The sequence below is a fragment of the Nothobranchius furzeri genome, chromosome 11 (genome assembly GCF_043380555.1).
Source record: "Nothobranchius furzeri strain GRZ-AD chromosome 11, NfurGRZ-RIMD1, whole genome shotgun sequence".
NCBI lineage: Eukaryota > Metazoa > Chordata > Actinopteri > Cyprinodontiformes > Nothobranchiidae > Nothobranchius > Nothobranchius furzeri.
Window position 1 is genome coordinate 43374565 of NC_091751.1, and position 15401 is coordinate 43389965.

Here is a 15401-nt window from a genome sequence, read left to right on the forward strand (position 1 = left end):
TAACAAAAACACAATTTAGCGTTGTCCTAAATGTAGGTGTTTTTCATCCTCTTTTTGATGTATTTACTGAAGTTTATTGTATTCTATTCCTTTAATGAAGATATATTTTATGATATTTTAGGATTTTTTTTATTTATGCTCCTCAGAGTGAAACTTGCAGAACTGTCTGTATAAATAAGGTAAATCCAGAGTCACTAGACCTGATTAAAAGATGCTTTCTTGTCTGTGCCTCCGGCTCTGCTCCCTAACCCTAAAGATATGAATGACATTGCACCGAACCACCCAGTACGTCATGTTCCCTGTCACGGCCAATCAGAATCCAGCCTTCTTTGACCAACAGCCTAATCAACCAATGAAATTCTAGGAAGAGGCAAATAACCCTTCCATATTTCGATCGCATCCAATCAGGATCGTGTTGTAGTTACTAATTCATGACATTGCAAAGGGGAGTGACGCAGTTATTGTAGATCTGTAGGCACTCCATGCTTTTTTTCGTATGACCTAAAATCATTTTTTATTTTATTTCCTCCATTAAGCTTTGGTCATATAATCCTTCACACACAAAAAAAAAAAAAAACATCGAAGAAGAGGGTTTTCCGACGTCATCTCGGAGGCTGTATGTCGCATCCCTGCGCCCCTTGAATTCGGATGCCATTCCGGTTGGAGGTTGCGGTAGAACCCGAGGACTGGATGTGAGAACCAGAACGAAGCATGCCGCAGCCCAAGTCACGAAAGATCGCCATCCTCGGGTACAGATCCGTAGGTGAGTTCCCGGCAGGCGACGCGGACGAGGACGCGACTCTCCGGCGTCACCGGGACGCTCGGAGCAGATGTCAGCGGCCTTTAGGCTCTGCTTAAGCCCGTTATTGGGGCGGTTTACGGCTTCGGTAATGATCGGGATCGGTCACACGCAACATCAGAGCGAATCAGCGCCAGCACCAGGTGAGACGTGGCCTTCGGGTTTCAGTAGGCCTCGCGCGCAAGCTCCACAGATCAGGGCTGACTGGTCTTACGGATAGGTTTCCATCAGTGACCCTAACCCCGGAGCCATTAGTCCGACCCATGCTCTGTGCAGGCCCGGCGGCTCAGTGGATGTGGATGTGAGGCATCACTGCCGCATCAGCAACCAAAGATGCGCAATTTGCGCGCGTGGGGATACGGATGAGGCAAGAAATATGGCACACAAATGGAGAGCATGATGCCCGCCTGCTATTTCCATAGAGACCGTGTGTGAAGCTGTAATGCAGCATCACGTCACCTGAAGCTCAACGTTCATATGTTGAATCCAGATTTCGATTCATTGTTTTTTTATTATATTTTGCAGGAAAGTCTTCCTTGACGATTCAGTTTGTCGAAGGCCAGTTTGTGGACTCCTATGACCCAACAATAGAAAACAGTAAGTGTGGGTTTCTTAGGCTCCTATCTTCCTGAATCTAATTGAAACTCCAATTGTATAGATAAAAATAGTAGATTTTTCTGTTATTTGCTTAGAAATTGCCATAACGCATTTGCCTGACTATTGTTCCAACATTTATGATGGGATTTAATAAAGGTAGGCAGCCATTTATCAACATGGGCTTAATTTTTGTCAAAAAGTGATAATATATGTTTAGAAATAAGATGGGGTTCTTGAAGAGGTTTGATTTTATAATTATAAAGAGTTCTTCAGTTTTGCTCATTTTCTCCTTTATAGGATGGAGAATCTACAAGCTGTAATATTATTAATGAAGGTTATGAAGTCAATAAATTATAGGAATAGTTTAATAAAATCCATATTTAACCTTGTGTTTTGCACCAAAAACGAAGGTCATAGCTTTCAATGCTTTCAGCTTGTTTAGTTTCTTGACTAGAATTTGTTTATTTTTTAAATTCAACATATGTAATGCATGAAACCTGGAAAATCATGGGGAATTCCACAAATCCAGATTCTTTCCTAGATTTTTCTGTAACCAAAACAGTTAAGCTCTCATAAAGTAGAATTTTAGCTCAAATTATGACATTATTTGTGTAAAACGAATCATTGGGGTGAGTATTAAATGACCAAACTGTGACGAAATAAGTAAAAGCAACACACATTTAGGAAAATAAAAGCAGCTGCTGCAACAAAATATGAAATTAAACCAACAAAAAAGCCAAAATACTTGTAAATTAGATCAACATAGTCATAGCCAGATGCTATTTAAATAAGAGGATGCACGTATTTTAAAATATATGTGTTTAAATGTTAAAATCCTTTACTTTGCACCTAAAGCGGAAACCAACCACATCATTTATTAGTACTATTATTATGCCTGATTAAGTTAATTCTACATAAATGTTAAACAACAAGCTTTTAGGTGTAATGTTTCCAACATTGAACATTAGTCTATAAACAATGATGCAGAAAAGGGTTTTATTACTATCTGAATGAAAACGAGAAAAGGTACAAATTGTTCCAAATCTATAAAAGCTATCAAAACAAACCACATCCAAGTTCTGTTCTGGAATAAACAAAAGTAAAACCTTACTCCTGCTGTTCATGCGTCTTTTATTTTATTTAGTTAGATTTATCAGCCAAGGAATCGCTCATCTACTGTCTCTTATTTTGAAATTGCACCTGCTCTGGAGCAGATCTGGTTTCCAGCTTAAGTTTTCACATCGATACACCCCGCGGTGAGACTGAAAAAACAGATCTGAACCTGAAATTTTCTTGTCAAGACATCGATCCGGCTTCCTGTTTCACTCCCCTGGAGTATTTTAGGAGATGTGGTGGCCTGTAAACATCGTCTCTGGGAAGATTCTGGGATGGTTCATGATGAGTAAATGATTTAACAAGTAAAGAAGAACAAGACAGAATGATGTTTGGTGGGTTTTTTCTCTCTCCTTTGAAATCACATTTCTAGTTTAGCATCAGGACCAATCAGTCTGTCTGGGGAGATTTTTACATCTTTGCTGTGGCAGAACGTGCTTTTATTTTGGGGTAAATATCCTAAATCGCTGATTCAAAATGACGCAGAGAATTTCAGAAGCCGAATAAAATGTGGGCTACAGAAATAAAAAGTTGCCTTTTTATTGATTTAACCCTATAATACAGAGGTTGGCAAGGTTACTTGTTTATGACCCTACTGGTTTACAGGTGAGACTATGAAGGAATTAAGTAAAGAGGTTCTTCACTGAGAACCCATTTCTGGTTATAATCAGTCACTCTTGACATTTTCATGCAGGCTGAACATGAAAACAGTCTCCTGCAAATATCTCCTGCCTTAGCTTCTGATAGAATATAAACAGTAAAACTCGAGGATTTGAAAATCCTGACGTCACACCGTCACTTAGCATTCATGGACTCACCCTTCTTGATTCACGACGAGGAAGACTGTTGTTGGATTAGCGTCCAGGAAACAGCAGAGAACGTCTCGGCTAGTAGAAGCTAACCATTAGCATTAGCACCTCCACCACACAGCAGAACTTTTTCAGGCTTGTGTTATTTGTGGAGAACGTTGCAGAGCAAACAGAGGGTATTTCTTATTGTCAAGGCACCTGGCCTTGCCAGGCGATGTTTTGCGAAGCCAGGTGCCTTGCTTACGAGGACACTGTCCTTCCTTGGTCAAAGAAAATTGTTAAATGGAACAGACTTGCATCACATGACCGTGGCTGTCACCTAACGTCACGTGACATGGGAGATAACATTATATTTTATATATATAAGTTTCAATATAAATATATAATGAGCCTTTTACTTTTATATTTGTGTATATATTTATTCAATTAAATATGTAAGCAAGTTACTACCCGCTAGCCACCGAAGCTGCAACTACTAAGCAACAAACCAACTATAGATAACTTCTTTGGATCTAAAAAAAAAAAAAAAATTTAAATTAGTTGAATTACTTTTAAACTTGAAATTTGCTCCCGAAGTAGCTGCCGGCTTCTGACCCGCCATCCTTTAGAAAATACCGCGCTGTATTCTGGGTAATTTTTGACCAAGGCCAGGCTGTACGGCACCTCTCGTGTATTGTTCAGCTAGCTAAATGGCTACAAATAGAGAACACACGCCTCGGTAGAACACGAACATTGGAACACGTCTTGGCGGCTCCTGATGACGTATCTCCTAGGCAACCGGGGCGAGACCAAGACATCAAGGAGAGGTTCCTTGGCATTGAGAAACACCCCGAGTCAGTGGTAGAGTCATGTAGCTGTTAGCTAATGTTTATGTTTATTCATTTAGCAGACGCTTTTATCCAAAGCGACTTACAATTTATAACCTATAGGGCATGTTGTGATCTGTGGGGGAAACCGGAGTACCCGGAGGAAACCCACGCATGCATGGGCAGAACACGCAACTCCACGCAGAAAGGCCGCAGTCGAGTTTCGAACCTGCAACCTTCGTGCTGCGAGGTAACAGTGCTAACCACTGCACCTCCATGCAGCCCGCTAATCAGCTAATCAGAGGAGAGATGTCTAAATTTCAGGAAACAAGTCCTGTCTTCTTCTGCCTTCTTCTCCTCCAGCTGACTTCTAAGGCCCAATCCCAATACTTGCACCCTTGCATCCTTCATTTGCGCGTTCCCGGCCAGGGGTGCAAGTGCGTAGGGTGTCCCAATTCTCAAGTGCGGAAGTTGACCACGCCCCCATTGCACCCTTAATCTGCAATTCAGTTGATGCTCTAAAAATTTTAGACAAAGCAGAAATAAATGTAAATTTATTTGAAATAAGTTTGGTTGTTTGTTTGAAAGTTGTTACAAAGGTTTTGAAAAAAGTATCACAGCGAACAGCATCCCGGCATCCATTGCGATCGATGACACAATGCTCCCTGTCTCAATTCTGCAATTATTTGCACTCTTGTGTACTACGCACTCAAACCCTACTGTGCACTTTCTCCAAGTGCACTTTGCTGAAGACCGCAGGGCGCAGTGTGAGTATTGAGATTGGGCCTACGTCCTTAACTCAACTGTCAGCCGTTTCCTGATTAGAAAGCCCCGGACTGCCAGCGCTTTTTTAGCATTTTACAGTTTTTTTGAAGAGTCACAGAACGTTGCACTCTATGATGATGATGTCAACGCCAAAACTACGAAAACAAAGAGTAGACTCACTTCTTACATCAGGAGGAATCCGCGTGTTTCTAGCGTCATCCACTCTTTCATAATCTGTTGTCGAATTGTGAGCGGCAGAAGCTTCTTTCACAGCAGCGGCCCAAAACGATTTCCTAATACATGGATTTTCTGCTTCCTGATCACGTGACGTGTGACGTACACAGATGAAGATCAGCGGGGGCTCGTTCAGACGCCTGCCCAGTTACAAAAAATGCAATTGACAAATGGCAGCAAATGAGTTTAAAAGGCTCACATGAGCTTTTTTCCACCAGTCTACGACTTACAAGGCGTTAATTCTTACTAGTGAACTCTACAAATGTATTAAAATTGAGTCAAGGACCTTTTTAAGGTGCCTTTTGGATCATAAGCTTTGGAAGTGCAGTGATTGCTAAAGTTATAGATTATTTGTGGCAAAACTGACTAAACTAACCTTGACAGGTGTAGAAATGACTGAAGTTGGCAGAAAATACTGAAAAGAGGCAAAAAGACGATAGAAGAAAAATAAAACAAAATTTTAAAACCAAATTTTATAATAAAAGAAAATGTCTGAATAACAGCAAATGATGCCAGGAGACCGTCTTCATGTGTAGAAGTGGCAAAAACAAAATCAGATGCTTTAAAAGGACAAGCATACATATAAGGATCAGTTGCTGTCATTTGGATGATTTCCTTAAAAAATGAGCCCACGAACGTCCAGGAGTTGGATGTTTTCACGGTTTAAATATCATTCCAAATGTAGCTCCTGGTAATTCCATATCCTTCGTACGGTTTGTGTGAGAGATAATGATTGGCAAGATTCACCCACCAGGGTGCAATGTCCCCTTCAAAATAAAGTGTTGAAACGCCCCGATTTCCACACGTTTAAATAGAGTTTTTTGTTCTCTAGAGAAATAATGTTGCATTTGATCGGAAAAAAAAACGTTTTCTCTGACTGGTGCCTGCGTTGACTCCTTAGAAAGGGAACGTCGCTGAGAGGCTCTTTGGAAACACTTTTTTATTTCTGTATGGCTGCTGGAAACATACAGTACCTCTTCAGCACTCTTAGCACTCCGTAATCCCAGACACTCCAGAGGTCTGGGTCTGAACTTTACCTGCAGGCTGTTTCTCATTTCCCTGACACGTTTGCTCACATACACCACCCTGCGTTGGCTGTGTGGTCTATATCTATATATAATCGCTGGATGCTCAACATGAAGTGGCGTCAGCGTTATTACCGAGATGCTGCAGGATCTCTCTCTCTCTATCCCCTGTGATGGAGAAGCAAACTCATTTCCAGACAGATATTGACAATCCTGCACTGGATGAACTCAGTGGCACCAAACCGGGTCTAAAAATGTCCCGAAGTGTTCTGATAAACGAGGAAAGAAATGCAGGCTGAACATGAAACATGAAAACGTGCAAAGAAACATGTTTGGATAAACTTCCTCTTCTTTCTCTGTTCTTTTAAACACAGCGTTCACTAAAATGATCACAATAAATGGACAGGAGTACCACCTTCAGCTTGTAGACACAGCAGGGCAGGTACGGCTCCCTTACACTCCATCAGCCTGTGACAGCTTGATTGAGATTTATGTAAATATTGGATTTACCAGTGCTTTATATTATTTTTTTCTTTTTCCAGGATGAATACTCCATCTTCCCACAGACTTACTCCATAGACATCAACGGTTACATTCTGGTCTATTCTGTCACATCTAATAAAAGGTGTCTTATAGGGGGGGGGGGAAGCTTCTTGAAGGCTATTTTTAAGTGTTGAAGCAGTAAAAATGTGCTTGTATAACGTCTTCTCTTCTTTCTCCCAGCTTTGAAGTTGTTCAGGTTATCCATGAAAAATTGTTGGACATGGTGGGAAAGGTTCAGTAAGTATCTGGTCTTCCTTTGTTTCACTATCCAGGACGTTTGTAGTACATCATAGACAAAATAACATCCTGGCCTTTTTGCTTTCCTCCTTACTCAGAGTTCCAATTATGCTGGTCGGAAACAAGAATGACCTACATATGGAGCGGTACGTCCTGCCACACTCTGAAGCTGGATTTCATTATGTTTTTATCAAATGTGCACGTAGGTCAGAGCACCAAACGCCCTTGTTGACTCACACACGCCTCAAATGAATGCAGAAAATGTTTGGATCAGGCTGTGATGCCTTTATTTCTGCACACACACCATGAATTTCTGCTTATTTCCACCTGCTTTTGAATAATTTCAGAGTAATCAGTTGTGAAGAGGGGAAAGCATTAGCTGAATCCTGGAACGCTGCCTTCATGGAGTCCTCTGCTAAGGAGAACCAGGTAAAAACAAAGTTTCTTCAAATGTTAGAAAAGTAAAATCTGTTGTGTTTATAATTGAGATGCAAAAAAAATCACATTTCTTGTGTTTTTATGATTGGTATGTGAGCAACTAGTTGAAGTTTTGATTGGATTAGAGCTCTGAATCTTGCACTGGGTTGACTGATCGCTTTAACGAAGCTACAGGCTCAGCGGTACGTCACGCTACCGCGCCTCCACCACAAGAGAGGAGAGCAGGGTAGCTTCTGTTTACCACTCCCCATGTTTTCCACTTGTCCTGGGCATCTGTAAAGGCAGAAAGACGTCACACTGATGTTGCTCACATGAGCAGTGGGCATTATTATACTCCAACCATCCGAATGGGTGTGTACGTTGACGTCAATCTGAATGATGATCGGACAAAACCACCTCTGGGCCGTATCACGATTTAGACCTATTTTTCACCAGTTTTCATTATTCTAGCAAAGAAACAGACCTGATGCACACAGCTGGGCAGAATAGGGCAGTTTTATTAAATTTCATTCAAGGCACATATGTTTATCCTATGTACTCTAATGCTTGAGAGGCAAAAGACACAGTAAGTCCAAAAGTTTGATAAATGAAACATTTTACGCTTTTCAGTGTTTTTATGAAACATGAAACATAAAATGTTTTGCAAAAGAGGCCAGAACGGTTATTATAGCTCCAAGTTCACATTTCTTTACAAAACTCCCCAAAACAGCTTTCTGCTGGTGGCAGAAGGACAGTCTGCATTTAGTGAGGACAGCCAGTTTGCTGCTAAATGAAACAGCCAATCGTAGTAGAGCCTTTCTAGTCAGTCAGAGGCGAGAAAGGCAGGATCTTCCTTGGACATCCTAGAATTCAAAATGGCATGCCCTGGGACTGGGAGATTGGGGTTCAAATCCCGGTCGAGTCCTACCAAAGACTTTGACACTCATCTTGAAGGGGTTGGATTGGGGGGTTAAACTCAGGTTAAAATGGTTCCCGAGTGTGTGTGTGTCTGCAGTCAAATACGGAGAACAAATGTCACACCCACCAGTGTGTGTGACGACTAGTGGGACTTTAACAGCTCTGTTTGAATCCGGCTTTAGATATACGCCTAACCGAGTGTTAGATGGTGTTTTTTATTGTCATATTTGAGGACTTTGGAGTACATCAACAGTTCCTGAGCCGTGTTTTACTCCTACTATACACTACATATAAGAGCAATGGCCCAGATTTCTTTAGTCATCACCGTTTGTTTTTTTGTCAAAACTCTGCAAATCATACAAAAAATTGATTCATCCATCCATTTTCTAAACTCGCTCATTTACGCAGGGTCACAGGGGGCTGGCGCCTACATCTCCAGCAGTCTTTGGGCAATAGGCAGGCTTCACCCTGGACTGGTTGCCAGTCCATCACAGAAAAAAAAACCCAGATAAACAAAATAATTCGCCTTTTATTTTGTTTTTTGTTTTTTTTGTTTCCCTGATTTCTAAAGAGTGGATTTATCATTCAGTTGAATACCACTAACTCCACCCCTAGCACAAAGCGTTAAAGTTCATAATTCAGTTTTCTTGATGACTTATTGTAAAGTTTAAGGATCCAAAATTCAGAGAAGGAGATGTCCAATCTTGGTCCACTAGGGCCACCATCCTGCATATTTTAGAAGTTTCACTCCCTCAACACATCTGATTTTGAAAACAAAAAGCTGCTGAATGCTAGGTACCATTTCTGCAGGCCTACTTTTTACCTAATGTTAGGTGCTGGAAAATCTTAAAAACACACCTTAAAGTTGAGCGTGATTCCCATCCCCTACAGTGTGCCGAAAGTGCCCTCGGGCAAGGCTCTGTACCCCTTAATGACCCTGTTTATCTGCATATGAATTAGAAATTAAAGGTCTACATATAGGGTGCACATAAATAATAATATAAATGCCTAAATGTGTGAATGCCCCTTGTCCAAGTTACACAACAATAATAATGAATCTAATAAATGGAACACTTGGAGTGATAAGACTGCACTAGTTGGGCTCAGCACTTGATAAGCTGTTAATTAGCCACTATTTGCTGTAAAAAGTTCAATGTATCAACTATTTTAAGCAATAAAACAAGTGAAAGATTAATTTTGTTCAAAGTTTATTATGCTTTCTCTTTGATCATGTGGTTTGAACTTGCGTCTTGCGTTTGGAGTCTGTTTCAGTTCCTGTGAGGCAGTGGCGACCAATGAAATATTCCTGCACCTCAGTCCATAATAAGTATTTAAATGAAATTTGGAAAATGACTTCAATTCCAAAACAATCATTAATTTCCCTTCTACAAATGAGCAGTGTTTCAGAAAGTCAATTATATGTATATATGCATATATAAATGCAGGCACGGATAAAATAAAAATGGTTTTAATGGCAGAGCGGGAACAACAGAACAAAACAACGCTGACAACAAACAGTGATTCGACAAAGACTCAAACAAGTTGGGAGGTATAAACACTCAGGGAAACAATCAGGAACACATGGGCGGATAAACACGGGGCAGGTGAGAACAATAAAGACTAATCAGGCAGGGGGGAGACACAGTCAGGGAGGCAGGGGCAGATTGTGACAGTACCCCCCCCCCCCCCCCCCCCCCTTCTTAAGGGGCGGATACCAGACGCCCACAAAAGCCACATAACACTGGAGACTCGGGACACTTGCACTTGGGAACCGGAACACTTGAGACGTCGACTTGGGAAACAGGAATACTCGGACTTGGAACAGGAACTGGAACACTTGGAAACTGGAACACCCGGAAACTGGAACAGGAGAATGCAGCAGCAGGTGTGGGACCCTGAAGAGGCTGCAGCAGCAAGCGTGAGACCCTGAAGAGACTGCAGCGGCGGGACTCTGAAGAGGCTGCAGCATGGAGGACCTGCAGGCGTAGGCCCCGCAGGCGTGGACCAGGAAGTTGCTGAACTGCAGGAGCGACGCGAGGAAACCCAGCTCGGTGGCAGGTACTCAACAAACTGTCTGAGCAGGTGCACATCACGATACGCTGGGTCACAGGCAGAGGCTTGGGTGCAGGGAAGCAGAAGAAGGAGTGGGGAGACCAGCTTTACCACCCTGGAGAATGATGGCATGCGTAGGGGGTTTTACTTCACCAAAACCCCAGGATCCGCGGCTTCTGTTGGGAAAAAACAGGACGGGGCCGAAAGCAGGAGAGGAGAATGGGTTCGACCACCCCGGGAACAAATAGGATGCGCCGAAACCCCCTCAATGAGTACGACCACCCCGGAAACCGGTAGGATGCGCCGAAACCCCTCGAGTCGGAATCTCCCTCCGCTAAATGGAGAAAAGGCAAAAAAAAGTAATCCTCCAGGCAGATGCTTAGAGCTCACCACAGGTCCAGGTTGGTCGGATCATTCTGTCATGTTGTGGGTGTGGATGGCGGCGGACCATGTGTGGAGGAGCTGACAGGAGGCAAAAATGCAGGCACGGATGAAATAGAAATGGTTTTAATGGCAGAGCGGGAACGACAGAACCAAAACAACGCTGACAACAAACAATGATTCGACAAAGACTCAAACAAGTTGGGAGGTATAAATACTCAGGGAAACAATCAGGAACACATGGGCGGATAAACACGGGGCAGGTTACAACAATAAAGACTAATCAGGCAGGGGAGAGACACAGTCAGGGAGGCAGGGGCAGATTGTGACACCCAGAGGCATTCAATTCACAGATGCTGATTGGCCCAAAATTCTCCAGTTCACCCTAGCAACCAAATGTGATTGGCTGTTTAGCTGCAGTCCAGGGGCACTTTTCACCGTGCCCCAGGAGTGAAACTAGAGTCTGGTGGAGAAAATTCACTGTTTATTGAGACAGTTGGTGAAAAATTATATGTAAATCATTGCATGTAAGCACATGCAATTAAACAAATGTGACACATTTATAGGAAATATATGAATATACATTGTGGTTTTATTTATTTGTATATTTTCCGCACATGAAGCTTCAGTAAACCCACCTGAATGATTAGAAGACATTTTCTGAAATCTGCAGTGTCTGATATAAGAAGAGCTGCAACAGCCTTCGTGCAGTTATTGTTGCACTGCTACAGTCAATAATGCACATAAACAAGTGAGTTGTTCTGACTCACAGGATGTTGGACCACAGCTGCACCCCTTTACCAGATGCCTTAACCAAAGGATTGTGTTGTTATCAACGACGCTGCGGCTACACTTGTGTAACATTTCCGCTCTGCACCATATTTCTTGATGAGACGGACTTTTCCATTCGTTTTGATGCATCAGCTGTTTAAGAGCGATTGGCTTGCAGTGAATTTAGTGGTCACCACTCTCTTATATTTCACTTCAGCCGGCTCCAAGGCACTTTACACAGCTGCGCCTATGTGAACTAAAACAGCAGGTGTGTTCGAAGACGCCCACTCGGTCTTTGTTCTGAAGACCCACCGCTTTGCGCTCTTCATGTCTCCGAAGTCTTTTCTGCCTTCGAGTGGACGGAAAGGAAGCGGCTCAAGAGTTCATCTTCCACAGCGTTTTGTCTTGAAAGCAGAGGTGTGAGGTGTGAAACTCAGCAACAAGAAGACAGATTTACATATAACAGAACACCAAATTTTATATTTTTTCACAGAAATGAAATCAAAATGCAGACACAAAAGGCCTGGCATGGCTGGAAATAATGTAAATTACACTGACTCAGAATTTTATAAAAAGAAAAAAAGTTTTCAATCCATTTTTTTGGTCATATTTTGTTTGTGATCTCACTTGATTTCACACAAATCATATACTTTTTATTTTGTCTTTGCAAAGTTAATTTTCTCAGTGTATTTGTATCAATAGTTATTCAGTTGCAGGTGCGTGCCCAAGGAAATCTCTGAGAGGTTACTTAAAGAGCAAGTCACCCTCATATCAACTTATTTATTGATATACTGTATAAGTGAGTGTCTTTTAGACAGGTGTGGTCATTATTTTGGCATTTTTGTGCATCTTATTTAAAAATATAAAGATTCAGCCTAAAACTGTTAGTGTGGCGCCCTCTTTGGGTTGAACCTCTGCACCGTTTGAATCAGCCAATGCTATTGGCCAAGTGGTTATACGTGATGTTAGCCAGTGCCTGAGACCTGTGAGTTATAAAAGCAGCTGAGTCTCAGCCGTGCCTCCATAACGAGTTGGAGTTTGAATAGAGAGCGAGTTTTTATCATTTCACATGTCAGCAGCACCGAGGGACGAACAGGAAATGTGGGTGGAGTAATCCCGACTTCACACTGGAGGCATCAGCGGGGCGGAACGGCAGCGGAACGGTTTACTTGCATGCCTCGCTGCGTATCAATCCACACTGGGAGAGTCTCAGCTGGGGAGCGGCTTCTCCGCCATCCTCCTGGCTGGACTCGCGAGATCACAAAACCCCTCGATCCTGTCACGGTTTGTTTATGCCATCCGCCATTAAACCAACAAGAAGGAAATTATGTTTGGTAAAATATTTAAGGTTGTTCCTCTCCACTGCCTGTATTAAAACCATGAAAACCGCATCGCTGCATTTCTCAGAACTGGTAGTAAATAAAGCCGTGAGGTCAGACGTAAAGATATAATCTACATAGATATGAAATAGCTGCAAAGTCTTTTATTTTGAAAATCACCAGATGTTTTACACTAGAACCATGTGTGATTTCCTGCCTAACCCCATGTTAACTGCAGAAATTGACGAGTCCCAAAAGCAGCTTGCAGAAAAAATAGAACCCAGTCTTTCCTTTGGCGACGCGACGAGAGGCTTTTGGGACGTGCCTGAAAATTGGAATCAACCCCACAGACTGTAATGCAGGGTTATTCAGTTCCAGGCCTGGAGGGCCGGTACCAGCGCGCTTTGGTTTTAACCCTTCTTCAACACAACTGATCTCAATCAGCAGGTGATTAACAGGCTTCTGCAGAGCCCGATGAGCTGCTGCAAGTGATTCAACCACTGAATTCGTGTGTTGGGCCAGAGAAAGCACTAAAACATGCTGGATACCGACCCTCTGGGCCCGGAACTGAACAGGCCTGCTCTGCTAGGTTCTATCTGAAGCAACAACGTTCCGCTGCCGTTCCGCGCCGCTGATGCCCCCAGTGTCGGGGTAAGACTCTGGAAGGGGGAGACATGCTCTTTTAAATCCATCCTGTGGTTTATATTTCGCTAAAAGATAAATGGAGTTGAATTCAAAGGGTTTTGGCAAAGTTTAAATTCATACACAGTCAAGATGTATGCAAATGACTCTCAGATACCATGATTCAATGTTTTAACTCAAAATATGTCAAACTGACTTAGTTGTAGCCATTTTTCTGTTTTTTAGGGTCCTTTGGCCGTGGCGTCTACCTAGATTCAGGCTGATTTCAATAGTTAATACTTTTTCATTTAAATTTTTAAAAGATAATGTTATCATTTTGCATTCACTACCTCGTTGAAGTAATCAACAAAACAAATTTTCATTTTTGCTTTTAGGTTTTTTTGTTTTGAATATCAGCGACAGAGTCTTTGTTAAACTGTTAGTTTTGCTGTTGTTTATAATCCAGAGCTGGATGTTCAGGAAGTGCGCTAATCAGCAGTAAATCAAGTGTAGAACTTTATTTTATTTTATTTGGGTGTGTGTGTGTGTGTGTGTGTGTGTGTGTGTGTGTGTGTGTGTGTGTGTGTGTGTGTGTGTGTGTGTGTGTGTGTGTGTGTGTGTGTGTGTGTGTGTGCGTGTGTGTGTGTGTGTGTGGATAAATGCCTGAGATGTAGTGCATGACAGCATCCTTTGTGTGCTTCTTCCTCTCTCTTTCTCTCAGACTGCCGTGGAGGTTTTTCGAAGGATGATCCTGGAGGCAGAAAAGATGGATGGCGGCGTGCAGCCGGGAAAAACATCCTGCTCCGTGATGTAGAGCCGCCCAATCAACACACAGGACACTGCACTGGGAAATCCCGTTACTTGAAGGCTAGCCGCCAGTTCTCCTCCACCTCAGCTGACTCCACCCCCAGGGTCCTAAACCATTTATGGCTCTGATTCTTATTTATCAACATTTCCCATTCCCTTCTCGCATCCCTTTGTTTTTTCTTTGTATGTTTGATTAAAAAAAATATTGGAGTGGTGGTTTCCTTGTCTGATATTCCCATATTCTCTGTGCTCAGCACTGATGCAAGACCATTAAACAGCCGATGTATCAGGAAAAAAACCCATTCTTGTCTCAGAGATACTTGTGGCTTGGTGCATCTTCGCTTCTCGTTGTGCAGCTTCCATTTAGGCTACAGTTCCTTCTCTGGTTGAAGAACACAGGATGAGAGGGCCGCTGTGTGTGCCATGCATAAGAAAACAGTTGGAGCGTTTCTTCTGATACATCAGCAGCTGTTTGTGCCCTCTTTTCTACTCCATCACCTCGTAGTTCCCTTCTCTGTCCCTCAGTTAGTTTCATATTGGTTAATATCAGCCAACAAAAGGAAAGAAGGAAAGAAAGAAATCTGCATCCATTTTCTAATGTTGAAAATGTTGTACAAATGTTTTTAATTGTAATCATTAAAGCAAAAAGTGGTTATGTAAGCACGCTGGTTGGTGGATCCTTGTGGTTTTTGGTTGTCTTTATAGGCATCTTTAAATGATAATATCTAATGTGGAAAAAATGGCCAAAAGTACATTATGTATGTAAAAATGATGAAAGAGGTGCAGAATAAAAATCTAGAGAGGATTCAGATTCAGATTAAACCATCCATATATTTTGTTTTACTCGCTTATCCTTGCAGGGTCGCAGGGGGCTATCTCCAGCAGTCTCCGGGCAAGCAGGTGGGGTACACCCAAGAGACACACAAACAAGCACGCACACACACCTAAGGACAATTTTAGAGTCCAATCAACCTGACAGTCATGTTTTTGGACTGTGGGAGGAAGCCAGAGTACCCAGAGAGAACCCCTGCATGCACAGGGAGAACGTGCAAACTCCTTGCAGAAAGACCAGGCCAGGATTTGAACCAGGACTTTTTTACTGCAAGGAAACAGTGCTAAACACTGCACCACTGCGCAGCCCCAAAATAAACTAGTGCAGAATATTTCTTTCAGATCCAGCATTTACT

General features: G+C 42.4%; 1 protein-coding gene across 1 annotated transcript; it reads left to right on the forward strand.

The window, feature by feature from the left end:
* Nucleotides 1-444: 444 nt before the first annotated feature.
* Nucleotides 445-14874, forward strand: rheb (Ras homolog, mTORC1 binding). The gene is made up of 8 exons (XM_015956272.3): nucleotides 445-763; nucleotides 1325-1396; nucleotides 6523-6590; nucleotides 6691-6773; nucleotides 6872-6928; nucleotides 7027-7074; nucleotides 7276-7357; nucleotides 14129-14874. Exons 1-8 carry the CDS (start codon nucleotides 712-714, stop codon nucleotides 14219-14221), a joined length of 555 nt encoding a protein of 184 aa, XP_015811758.1. The 5' UTR covers nucleotides 445-711; the 3' UTR covers nucleotides 14222-14874.
* The last annotated feature ends 527 nt before the right edge of the window (nucleotides 14875-15401 follow it).

Excerpts from the sequence above, each read along its gene's own strand:
- rheb (XM_015956272.3), top strand. The coding sequence starts at position 712 with ATGCCGCAGCCCAAGTCACGAAAGATCGCCATCCTCGGGTACAGATCC. Across the intron at positions 6,929-7,026 it reads GACATGGTGGGAAAGGTTCA|AGTTCCAATTATGCTGGTCG; the intron begins GTAAGTATCTGG and ends CTCCTTACTCAG. Across the intron at positions 7,358-14,128 it reads CCTCTGCTAAGGAGAACCAG|ACTGCCGTGGAGGTTTTTCG; the intron begins GTAAAAACAAAG and ends TCTTTCTCTCAG.